The sequence below is a fragment of the Momordica charantia genome (assembly GCF_013281855.1).
Source record: "Momordica charantia cultivar OHB3-1 chromosome 6 unlocalized genomic scaffold, Mcharantia_2.0 BLBB01000006.1, whole genome shotgun sequence".
In the NCBI taxonomy this organism is placed as follows: domain Eukaryota; kingdom Viridiplantae; phylum Streptophyta; class Magnoliopsida; order Cucurbitales; family Cucurbitaceae; genus Momordica; species Momordica charantia.
Genome location: NW_028275164.1, coordinates 15,730,715 through 15,744,222, shown reverse-complemented (window position 1 = coordinate 15,744,222; position 13,508 = coordinate 15,730,715). Strand labels below are relative to the sequence as shown.

The following is a 13,508-nucleotide window of genomic DNA, read 5'->3' as shown; positions in this document are numbered from 1 at the left end:
CTTTTGAGAATACATTGGAGACATGGAATCATGCCGTTAAATTTTCCATGATAGGAATAGTAATATCCATCGTATTGAGGACTTGGATGATGTGGTTCATACACTACGGGCAAATTCCTCTTGAACACATGTCAGACACTCTTGACTTTTAATCTGGCTACTGTTATGCTCTGCGCTAATGCCCAAAGAGTGTTGAGATTGGGATGTCTGTTTTACTTTTTGATATTTGCTGGCTGTAAACAAGTTCTTTCATCGATTTTATTGATGCAGCGTGTCTATGTCCTGGACCATAATTCTATGGGTCTGTGTACTAATCCAAGTTTATATTGAAGTCCATTTGCTGCATGCAAATTGCACAAAATGTTTGATGATATGTGTTGTGTGATTAGCCTTTTTAGCTGCAGAGTTGGTTGTACCCAACGAGACCTTTCCTTTTATTTATTTATTTTTTGAGCTGCAGCACAATAAAATTCCTCTTTGGAATTTGGACACTCAGTTGAGAATTCTAATTTCAGTGCTATTCTGCAGAAATCCTATCTTAGTTATAGGATGAGGAAAATCAAACATAAGAAGCGGGCTGGTGTTGACCCAATTACACGTGCATTTGATAGAATGAAGGTTAGACCCAAATGGTAGAATTTCTATTTTCTACTGTTTTTCTGTGGTGAAGGAACTGCTTAAATATATTTATGATCCGTTTGTGGTTAGCAGAGGGTGAAAAATCCATCAATACCTTTGAAAGACTTTGCTAGTATTGAGTCAATGAGAGAGGAGATCAATGAAGTTGTGGCATTTCTACAAAATCCTCAAGCATTTCAAGAAATGGGTGCACGTGCACCTCGGGTATGTTTGACTAATGGTGTATGTGCAGTTGCTTCAAATTTCTTAGTTCTGTTTCTCTTATTGCTTCTATTACAATGAAATATAAATATAGAATATTACAGGAAGTGAGATTTATTCTGTGAGTAATTATTCAAAAGAAAAGCAACAATGTCTGAGATGAGATGCGTGAGGAATTGGGGTTTAATTAGGCATTTCTAAGATTTATAGCCATTTAATTTTCAAGCTAGAGACATGAAATTCATATTTGATGTAATTCCCTTTTATATTTCTAACTCGACAGCAAAGTTTTAGCTAGTCAATACTGTGCAATATTTTACTGTACGCTTGATTGGGGGAGTACATTTAGTTTACTACATAGGTAATATACCCACCCCCCCTCCCGCCGGTTACTTTTAGAGGGGATTTTCCCTCCCCATGCCTCTACCCTTTTTCTTCCTTTGCAGAAAAAAAAAACCTTTTTTCTTCGTTCTCTTTTTTTGGGGGAAGGAAACAGAACTTTATGTGAAAAGTTACACAAAATAATCAAAGAAACAGAATACTATCAACCTAAACCCTCCCAAACTAACGAACTCAAAGTCTCGAAATGAATTACACAGAAAACAACTTCAACAAGCAAAAATTTCAGAGGAGTTATTGCAAAAATATTTAGAAAGCTGCTGCCTGGTTTATGAAATCAAATCTCTTTTCCTGCAATAAACTTTTATCTTTTAATTCTCTTGAGTTTGTTTTCCACCAAATGCCCCAATTTTTTTTTATTTGACCCCAAATCAAAGCCTTAACTGAATTAATCCACTAGTGATCCACCTTCCTTTTGAAACGGAAACAAATTATTTTCTGCTCTAAGATTAAAATGCCATGCTATATTGAACACTTCAAGCAATGCTGATTAAATATTTTTGCTGTACTGACAATGAAAAATGAAATGGTTGATATCTTTTTCAACTTTCAAACATAAAATGCATACATTAGGATTTAGCCACTTTTTGTTGTAATACCCATTCACTTCCAGACTTTGAAAAGACTTGTTGATGTGTTAATTTTCATCCATCTTGATGCTCTTGTACTGTTGGTTAGTTTGTCGTGCAAGTTCTCTCAATGGTCATTGGTTTTAGAAAGAGAAAGTCTAAAGGTTACATGTTTGGGGTGTTCATGTTTGGCAAATTTAGTTGGAGCAAAATAAGAGGATCAAAATGGAATAGAGGAATAATGCTTCCATCTGGGATTCTACTTTATTATCAGCTTCCTCTTGGTGGCTCACATCTTAGGGTTTTATTTATTTATATATTTATTTCTTTTGTAATTACTCCATTTTATCTATACCTGTCAACAGTGTTTTCGAGGCGCAAGGCGCATCGCAAGGCGACAAGCCCTTTGATCGCCTTGAGGCGAGAGGCGATACAAAGGCGACGCTCGATTGAAGTGAGATGCACCTTAATAAATAAGTAAAAATTATATATATGGTGCATAAATTACCTTAAAAAAATTAATACCACAATAGTAAATGTCAACAAGATACATAAAACAACTAAATTCTATAAGTTTAGTTCAAAATAAAGACAAGCAACGGCGGAGATTGATGGTGGTGAAGGCTTGAAGCCCGTGAAGGTGAATGTCGAGAGGGAGGGGAGGCAGAAATAGGGTTTGGGTCGCGTAGGGGAGGGTGTTTTACAAAAACAACAAATAAAAAACTAAAAAAAATTAAAAAATAAATAAGGCAGATCGCCCCCTTGAAGGAGGCGATCGCCTTGCCTTAGGCGACAGGCGCGCCAAGGCGCCCAAAGGCGAGCGCCCGATTGAAGGCGCTCGCCTGGGCACCTTGCGAGGCGCACCTGGGTGAAAACGCCTCGCCTCTCGCCTGAGGCGAGCGCCCGGGTGCTCCTCGAAAACACTGTCTGTCAATTAGAATGTTTCTGAAAGTCTTTTTGGTTTATTTTTGTAATTTCGAAATGATTTCTTATTTTAAAAAACATTAGAATGTATGTTTCTTAATATGGGAATCTGGCCCTTAAAAGGCATCAACAAATAATATAGCTGGGTTTTGTTCAGCGTTTCTATCACATTATATTTATGAGCATTCCTTCCATCTTTGGATAACACACACTCTGTTGCAGTGTTTGATATAGCATTTCTTATGTTTCGTCTCATGATTTGAGGAGCTTGTTGTATTTTGTTTATGCTCGACCTATTGCAGGGGGTCTTAATTGTTGGTGAGAGGGGAACAGGAAAGACATCTCTTGCGCTGGCCATAGCCGCAGAAGCGAAAGTACCAGTTGTTACAGTTGAAGCCCAAGAATTAGAGCCTGGACTATGGGTTGGGCAAAGTGCATCCAACGTTCGGGAATTGTTTCAAACTGCAAGAGATTTGGTTGTTCTCTTGAATCTTTACTGTTGATGCATGCATTTCTGGACTTAGTAGATGTATTATTATTAATAATTTTAATAAGAAATAATTTCATTAATAAATGAAATGTACAATAGGTAAGAATAGACTCCAAGCCTCAGAGTGTTGTAGAAGCTCTCCAATTAGAAATAGTAGAAGAAATGAAGTGATTATAAAAGTGCTTTAGCAAAAGGGCATCAAGAGGAGCTCAAAAAAAAAAAAAAAAAAGAAAAAGGAAGAAGAAAGAAAGAAAGAAAGATCCCCTGACTTTCTCAACATATTACTCTAAAGGCTATAAAACACTGATTTTTTTTTTTTACTTAATTTATTTGTTTTTGCAATATTCAAATCTCCCAAAGGATTCTGCAAGCAACTACCACCCAAAGGGCTTTATTCTTGCCAAGGACTTTGGATTAAGATATCAAAAGGTACCTGAGAATGATGCAAATGACAAAGGATATTAAAAAAGCTCTCTAATTGGTCAACAAGACTTAAAAAGAGTAATTACAAAAGGATTTAGACTTAGCCTACAAATTAAGATCCTATCTTTTTCAACTAGCTTTCAACGTAAAATCTGTTCCACTAATTCTTTCACCAGGTCAATAACAGAGGGATGGTCAAGCTGCATGTTTTTTGAATTCAAAAGTTGGGGAATTTAAGGGAGTGTCCGAAGTTATTCTAGCTAATCTTTATCTGCCATGTTTAGTCTGTTTGAAGAAGTCATCCTATCTCTCATAGCTATAAAATGATCAATTTTAGTAGGAATAGGATCCATGAAGGATTGCTGGAAAGAGGAAAATCTATGAAACTGAGATCGTCAGTAGGGTTTAAAAGATTTCATTGCTTTTATACGTTTGGTGATTCTTCTCCCATTAGATTATCATCAATCCACCACACCACATTGAGATCTCCCCCAATACACCAATGGCCATGACATAAGCTGGAAAGCGTGTAACTCTTGTTAGAAATCCTCTCTAAAATGATAGTAGGGGGAGGGCTGTACTCCTATGTTACCCAACCACTGTTATTGTCTTCAATCAGAAATTAATTAGAGATAGAGTCAGAACCCAGACAATTTAGAATAGAGATGCTACCTCATTCCTCTTTTTCTAAGAAATGTTCAAACATTTTATTGCTATGATAAAATTATACGAAAAATGGAGGAAACTTGATCTCAAGCCAAGTGAAGCTACAAAAAGCACCTCCAATTGGCCAAAAGGAAAGATAAACTGTAGCTGTAGCCATGAAAGTAAGATGAATTTTTACTGAGAGCCAAAAGGATAAGTTGTTCATAAAACTATCTAAAGATTTTCCATGTAGACCAAAGGAAAGTTCTAATAAAGTTGATATTCGTGGTTATTTCTGGTAATATTACTGTGAAAACTTTTTAACCAGCAATTTTTTCCTTGGTTTTTATTCTAGAAAAGTTTAGAAGATTAGTTTTTGCAATCTTCCATGTCTAATTTTAGTTCTAGAGTGATATTTCTAGGCACCTGTGATCATATTTGTGGAGGATTTTGACCTTTTTGCTGGAGTTCGTGGCAAGTTTATTCATACTAAAGAACAGGATCACGAGGCTTTCATAAACCAACTTCTTGTGGAGCTAGATGGGTAAGCTTAAATTTCTTTTCGTTATTTTGACCAGCCAATGTTCTAGTGCACTCCCTCTGGATATCTTGAAATGTAACAAAACTTATCCATGAAGCAACTGGCACTTATATTGATGTAGTTATTATGTAAGGGTTAGTTGGGTTAAGTAAGGCCGTAAGGTTGTTTTAGTTATAAGTTGGTTAACCGTGTGGTTAATATGTAGTTACCGTTAGTGTACTGTTAATGTGCCAGCTTTCTCTTTAAATAGCTGCTGGCTTTCTCTTTTGGAGGATATTATTCTTTCTTCAAGAAAATCCCTGTGTATTGTACACCAATCTTGGTATCAGAGCAACCCGTTTCTGGGGTAGATGGCAGGAAAGAAGTCGATCAACTTGGGCGACTCTTCCCTCGGTAACAAAGAAATGGAGCAACCCTCCATTCTCTCGCCACGAACGTCAACCGCACGCTTGCTGTCGGTTGAAGGGGAGGTGAAAACCATCTAGCAGGATGTTGGTGAGATTAAACAAATACTAGAGATTATCCACGACAAGCTTGAAGCAATAAGCGTGCATCAGTCGCCGGTTCAACACACAAATCTGCCGCAAGAAAGGATGGATCAGCAAGCAAGAATGGATCAAGAAACAAGGGTGGATAACCGTAGACAGGTTTTTCCCCAAGAAAGGCCAGCAAATCCACCAAGAAGACCAAGGGCAGTCCGGTAATTGGGAGCGAATGAAAAAGCTCATGCGTGAACGATTTCTACCAATTAATTTTGAACAAGTTTTGTACAATCAGTACCAGAATTGTCGGCAAGGAACAAGATCCATAGCTGACTATTCCGAGGAGTTTCATCGTTTGGGTGCAAGAACCAATCTTTTGGAAAGCCAACAACATTTGGTGGCTCGATTCATTGGTGGGTTGCATTCGGACATTAAAGAACAGATTGCTTTGCAACCAACTGGTTATCTCAATGAGGCCATTTCTACCGCAACCACCATTGAAGAGCAGGTGGGCAGTCGTTTCAAGAAGCAATATGCTCGCCGCGGCACTTGGGATCGGGGGGGTACATCCAAACGGTCCAATCCTCTGGGTGACAATACCTCTTCCCCAAACTCTTCAGCCACTGCCCCTAAAGGTAAGTCCCTCGACAATGATATTGTTAAAACTAAACCTGTTGATACTATGGCAGGAGAAAAACAAGGAAATGTATATTCCCGCCCAACATTGGGTAAGTGCTTTCGGTGTGGACAAACCGGACACTTATCCAATGATTGTCCTCAACGAAAAGCTATCAATTTCATTGATGAGGAAGACATCCACGAAGACAGTGGAGAAGAATTGGAAGATGATGTTGACTATGCCGCACCAGATGTAGGGGATCCTGTCTCCTGTGTCCTTCAACGGTCCTATTGACACCTAAAACAGAGGTAACTTACCAACGACATGCTCTGTTTAAAACTAAATGCACCATAAATGGGAAAATATCATCGATAGTGGGAGCACCGAAAACATAATTGCAAGTAAGTTGGTAAGTACATTACACTTGCCTTTATCCTCGCACCCTGCTCCATATAAAGTATCTTGGATTAAAAAAGTGGGTGAGGCTCATGTCACACACACTTGCACAGTGGCTTTGTCCATTGGTGCAACATATAAAGACCAAATTGTGTGTGATGTGTTGGACATAGATGTATGCCATATTTTACTTGGAAGGCCATAGCAATATGATACTCAAGCTCTCCATAAAGGACAAGATAATACATTCGAGTTTACGTGGATGGGTAAAAAGGTGGTACTTCTCCCGTTGAATCCCTCCAAATCCCTTCCTTTGAAAGACAGTGACAAAGGGAAAGGTAACCTATTTACCCTTAGTTCAGCAACACAGCTTCTGGAACGACCTAAAGACCCCATCCTCGGTTTGATTATAAAAGAATTTGATGCCCAGAATGGTGGTTCTTCTGTTCCATCGGCTGTAGAACAATTATTGACCGAATTTGACACTATTATGGAAACACCAACTGGGTTACCCCCTCTTCGAGACATACAACACAATATTGACTTCTTTCCGGGGGCATCGATCCCCAATCTAGCACATTACCGAATGAGCCCTTCTGAGTATAAGATACTTCATGACCAAATTCAAGAATTACTTGAGAAAGGACACATACAGCCTAGTCTAAGTCCATGTGCCGTCCCTGCTCTGTTGACTCCAAAAAAGGGCGGTACTTGGAGGATGTGTGTCGATAGCCGTGCTATAAATAAAATCACAGTCAAATACCGGTTTCCCATACCACGGATTTCCGACCTTCTGATCAATTAGGAGGTGCCTCAATCTTTTCTAAAGTAGATCTCAAAAGTGGCTACCACCGGATACGAATCAGACCCGGGGATGAGTGGAAAACAGCCTTCAAGACTAATGAGGGGCTGTTTGAATGGCTTGTTATGCCATTCGGATTATCTAATGCTCCAAGTACCTTCATGCGACTTATGCATCAGGTTTTGTTTCCTTTCATTAACAAATTTATTGTTGTTTATTTTGATGCTATTCTCATTTATAGCACTACTATGCATGATCACCTCCACCACCTTTGGTTACTTTTCACTACGTTAGCTAATAATAAACTTGTGATAAATCTTAAAAAATGTCTCTTTGTCACATCCGAAATTTCTTTCTTAGGCTTTATCATTGGTCATAATCAAGTAAAAATGGACCCTTATAAAGTGCAAGCTATAGCCGATTGTAGTGAACCTAAAACGGTAAGAGATGTCCAATGTTTCCTCGGGCTCGCTTCATTTTATAGAAAATTCATAAAGCACTTTAGCTCCATAGTAGCTCCCTTAACCAACTGCCTTAGAAAGGGACAATTTTCGTGGGGACAAGCACAAAGAGACAGTTTCCAAATGATCAAGACCAAACTATGTGAAAGCCCTGTTTTAGCTCTTCCAAACTTTGACTCCCCTTTCGAAGTAGCTGTAGATGCATCTGGGATCAGTATAGGGGCTGTTTTATCTCAAAATAATCATCCTTTAGAGTATTTTAGCGAAAAACTTAGTCCATCCCGTCAAAAATGGAGTACTTATGAACAAGAACTCCATGCCCTTGTCCGAGCTTTGAAACAATGGGAGCATTATCTATTAAGCAAAGAATTTGTTTTGTTTACCGATCATTTCTCATTAAAATTTCTACACACTCAAAAGACAATTAGTCATATGCACGCCCGTTGGTTGTCCTTTTTACAACGATTTGACTTTGTAATTAAACACAAAGCCGGAACAACAAATAAGGCAGCGGACGCTTTAAGCCGGAAAAACAGCCTTTTAACCATTCTTAAAGGCGAGATTATTGCCTTTGACCATCTTCCTGATTTATATGAAACTGACAAAGACTTCCAAGACATCTAGCACAAATGTGCAACCCATATACCTATCGAAGACTACCATATTGTGGAAGGATACCTATTTAAAGGAAATGCTCTCTGTATTCCTCATACCTCTCTCAGGGAGGCTATTTTCCAAGATGCCCATGCGGGTGGCCTTGCGGGGCATTTAGGCCGTGATAAAACTTTTGAGATCGTATCTTCCCGATTCTATCGGCCACATATACGACGAGATGTGTCTAACTATGCCACTAAGTGTTTTACTTGTCAAACTTACAAAGGTACTCCACAAAATACTGGACTTTACACACCTTTACCTCCCAAGGGTATATGGGAAGACCTTTCGATGGATTTTATTTTGGGACTTCTGCGAAAACAGAGGGGGTTTGACTCGGTAAAATGGTGGTTGTGGACCGCTTTAGCAAAATGGCACATTTCGAAGACCTCTGATGCCATTGCTATAGCAACCTTATTTTTCAGGGACATCGTTCGTCTACATGGGATTCCCAAGTCCATCATCTCAGATCGTGATGTCAAGTTTTTAAGCCACTTCTGGCGAACATTATGGAAGAAATTCGATACTTCGCTCAAGTTTAGCACCACAAGCCACCCGCAGACGGATGGCCAAGCAGAAGTCACAAACAGATCATTGGGAAACCTCATTCGTTGTCTTAGTGGAGATTACCCTAAACAATGGGACATGTCATTGGCGCAAGTGGAATTTGCCTACAACCACATGAAGAACAGAACTACAGGGAAGTCACCATTTGAGGTGGTTTATACTAAACTCCCTAGATTAACTTTCGACTTGACTAACATTCCTTCATCTGTTGATCTTAGTTTGGAAGCTGAAGAAATGGCCAGCAGGATTACAGAATTGCACCAAGAAGTCTGCCAACACATTGAGCAATCAAACATAAAATACAAGGAGGCAGCTGACAAGAAAAGACGGGCAAAGGAATTCCAAGTGGGAGATCTAGTGATGATTCATCTAAGGAAAAGCCGATTTCCATCGGGTACCTACTCCAAACTCAAAAAGCGAAAGTTAGGACCCTTTCAAGTAATCGAGCGCTTTGGATCTAATGCGTACAAGCTTCAGCTTCCACCAACTTACAATATCAGCCCGGTCTTCAACGTAGCAGATATCTACAACTACAATCCACCAGATTCTTTTACAATCAACCTTTAACTTAAGGACGAGTTACTTTTAAGGGTCAGGGAAATTGATGTAGTTATTATGTAAGGGTTAGTTGGGTTAAGTAAGGCCGTAAGGTTGTTTTAGTTATAAGTTGGTTAACCGTGTGGTTAATATGTAGTTACCGTTAGTGTACTATTAATGTGCCAACTTTCTCTTTAAATAGCTGCTGGCTTTCTCTTTTGGAGGATATTATTCTTTCTTCAAGAAAAACCCCGTGTATTGTACACCATATATGCTACAACAGAATGGAATTATATTATAGAGGAGAAATAAAATGAAGCAAAGTTGTTCTAGACAATTCTGTCTTAAACAGGAAAGAAACTGGATCATTGCAGCTTGTTGGGTTTTCCTTTATACAACAGATCACTTTAAAGTTTAATGTATATTCTATGCAGTCACAACCTCAAAACGAGATAAAAATCTTATGGTTTAATGTAGTCAAGGTGGTGTTCTGAGGGAAATTTGAGCAGATATGAATTTTAGAACTTCCAATAGTAAATCTAGAGGTTGGAAGGAGTGTGAGATCTAGCAAGAAGGTTGCCTTCAAGTTGGTGTACCATTTATAAGGATTTTTATTGTTAAAATTCTTTCTCCCACAAAAAAAATGGTTCTTTAAATTCCTTTGGTATTAACCGCCATGTGTTTGTTTTGAGGCGGGAATGAGTCAAATTTGTGGTGACCTCCTACCTAGGATTTAATATCCGAGTTTCCTTTACAATCAATTATAGTATTATACAGTTATTCATAAGATTACTCGAGGTATACGCAAGTTGGTCTAGATACTCACAGATATAAAAAAAGAAAATCTTTCGTTATTTGTACCAACTAGAGCATTGAAAAAAGGGACCCTCATCTAATTTAAAACAAGAAGCCACACCTGTGGTATCTTTACCTAAATACCTGGGATAAAGTAACCCCTTCGGTTAAATCCTTGCATTGAATCCAATTGGCTTGTTCACTGTCCATCGGACTGTTAAAAAAGGTTCCTGCTATAATTTTTGTGGCCAGGGTTTTCTCTTATTGGTATGTCTTTCAGGGTGGCCAAAGTGAAGAAAATGTAAGAAAATCTCTTTTCGAGGTTGGTGCTAGTGCACCAATTATTGTGCCGGAAGCAAGTCTCCGCCCCATAAGAAAACCTCAGATTCTATATTTTGATTGAAAGGCTGGCCATTTCAATGCTTTTTGTTGCATCTTCTGGGGCTTGGGTTCCTTCTCAGATTGAAGGGTGCTTTTTCTCTGGTGTCATTTATGATATTACCCCAATTTAAAGGAAGTGTTTAAGACTATTTTGGCGTGCCTCTTTTTGTCAAAATGTCATTTTAGATCTTTGTATAATTTGAGAGTTATTATCTCTACTTTTTCTTGTTTCGTGTTTTCACTTTTCTCCCCTCTTTGGGGATTGTATTCTTGAAATCTTGCTTCTTTTCATTGATAAATTAAAAGTCTCGTATCCTGTTCAAAAAAAGGTTGGCCATTCTTCAGGCTATTTGGTTGGAACCTAACATAAGAATCTTTGTTGGGGAAGAGAAGCCTAGAGATTTGTTTTGGAGAATTGTCCTCATTTCATGGCTTTGTGGACCCTCAAGTCCAAATCCTTTTGTAATTATCTCCTTTCAGTTTAGTTGATCAAGTGGAGTGCTTTTTGGTAATCTCCTTGGTCAGTCTATATTATTATTTTGCATTTTTCAACATCTTAATGAAAAATCTCTTGTTTATTTGCAGAATAAAAGCCCGGCCAGTTTTAGAATATGGATCTGTTGGTTAAAGCACCCTATCTACAAGTTCCTCCATTTCCAATATTGTTTTTCTTGGATTTCATCCTTTTCTCAACCAACACACTCAATGGTCCAATGACATTTCACCCCAAACTACAAGCTCTTCCATTTCCAATATTCTTTTTCTTGGTTTTCATCCTTTTTCTCAACCAACACACTCAGTAGTCCAATCAAATCTTTCACTTGCAAGACTAAAGATCCTAGCTGCAATTAGTTCCCAAAATTTCTCCCTAGTGTTGGAGAGTCCTTGCTAGATTACTAGTACGAGACACTGCAATAAATTCATTAACAGTTTTGATCTTATAGACATTCTCCATTGGAATGCTACCTTCACTTGGTCGAATCTTAGAGAGGGGAGAAGAAAAATTTTGTTTTAAAGGTTGGCTCGCCAACTTGAGATTAATTCTATGTTTAAGACATCTCTACTTTCTCTAACAAATTATAGGTTCGAACACCCACTCCTGTAGTTGCGATGTAATAATCGAAAAAGAAAAGGGTTGGCTCGACAAATTTAGCCATCCCAGGTCCAATAGTCTCCTCAAAACTACTTCATATCACTTCCCCACCATTACCTATTATGATAACACGAAATGGGCCTAACTCCCTTCAGACTTGAGAATTGTTGGCTTGATGTGCCTAATTTTCTGAACTATTGGGGTGGAAAGATTTCAGAGGTAGAGGCAGGCGTGGTCTTTATTTCATGACTAACCTAAAAGGCCTTAAGTCCGTTCTTCAACAGTGGAGCAAAAAGGTGTTTGGCCATGTCTGGTCCAAGAAAGAGGAGCTGTTTGATTTCTGAAAGAAATAGGCCGAAGCCTTTTTTTGCGAATCTTTCATTAAATTTTCTCTAATATTGAATTTCAGATAGTAACAGATCTTTCTTTCTTTCTTTCTTTTTCTTCTTTTTTTTTTTTTTTTTTTTTTTTTTTTGATAAGAAACAAAATATGTGTATTCAAATCAAAAAGGCCCCTAAGGGGGATACAGATCTTGGTATATCCCTTAAAGGGAGATTGATATAAGCAAGTTCAAGATGCAGAGAGCTCTTACAACCCCAATTGTTTGCAATACGAGGGACTCTACTGTATCTAAGTTGATTAGTACCAAGCACTTAAGATTTGGATGTATCGATTTCTAGATAGGAAGCCAACTCTAATGCCCTAACAAAGTTATATGGAAAGCTTTTGTTCATAAAAAACTGAGAATAGCAAAATTTTGCTAATTTCAATAATCAGTCAATTTGCATGACAATCATTAGGTGCGGATATTCAATTGCTTATGCTCAAATTTCTCCACTTCATATGTACATTTATCTTTTTAACTTCAAACTTCTTGTTTTTGTTACCTCTATTTGAGTAACATGTTAATACTTGGTGTCTTCTTTCTAAATTTTTTAGTAATTGTTCTCCTTTTGATGTATATTCTTACTGGAGTTCTTTTTTATGTTTAGATTGATGTGTATGACCTGTTTGGGTGGTTTTTTTCTGTTGCTTATCTTCGTATCTTTAAGAAGATTGATTATTCTTATTATTTTATTTTTTGTAAAATGCATTATTGTCATTATAATTTTTCATTTAATCCTGCATGGATAAGTAGTTGTAAAGTACAGGCCACATTTTTTCCTCTCACAGCGTGTTGAGTACCTATGTGCAGGTTTGAGAAACAAGATGGAGTAGTTTTGATGGCTACCACTCGAAATTTGAAGCAAATTGACGAGGCTCTACAGCGGCCTGGCCGTATGGATCGAGTTTTTCATCTTCAAAGGCCAACTCAATCAGAAAGAGAGAAGATACTTCAGATTGCTGCAAAAGAATCCATGGATGAGGAGCTCATTGATTATGTAGACTGGAAGAAGGTAATTTGTATACATTTTTCTGGCAAGTGTTTGCAGTGAAGTTTAATACGATACCAGTATTATAAGGCAGGTTGTTGCTGATAAATTGATAATGAAGGTCATGAACTGTTTATAGTTTACTTATGATATTTGCTGATTCAAGGCGGCGCCTTTTTTTTATGGTTGAACTGTAGTGGTTTCCTTTTAGTAATTTGATTTTTGTAATTGTTACATAGTTTGATGTAGTATGATTAGGGTTAATCGTGTAATGTTAGTTTGAGTTTGTTATGGTTAGTTTCTACTGGGGTTGGGTTGCTAATTGGTTTTGTTAATTTGTTTGTTAGTTGATTATTTTGTTAATGGTTGGTTTCCTTGGTAGGTTAACATAATCTTTAAAAATGGGGGATGATCTCTTGTATTCTTACTCCCTTTTTGAATAACAGCAAAGATTCTTGTTAGTATCCTCGTTATAAATAGGGGATAATTTCATGTAAACTGTTAGAGTATATATTA

General features: G+C 37.8%; 1 protein-coding gene across 1 annotated transcript in view; it reads left to right on the top strand.

Moving 5' to 3' along the window:
- EMB2458 (FtsH extracellular protease family) overlaps positions 1-13,508 on the top strand; it is a 44,532-nt gene that overhangs the window by 14,773 nt on the left and 16,251 nt on the right. Inside the window, 5 exon segments of the mRNA XM_022302978.2 lie at positions 529-618; positions 712-843; positions 3,035-3,208; positions 4,713-4,834; positions 12,815-13,016. Of these exon segments, the coding sequence (XP_022158670.1) occupies positions 529-618; positions 712-843; positions 3,035-3,208; positions 4,713-4,834; positions 12,815-13,016 (720 nt within the window).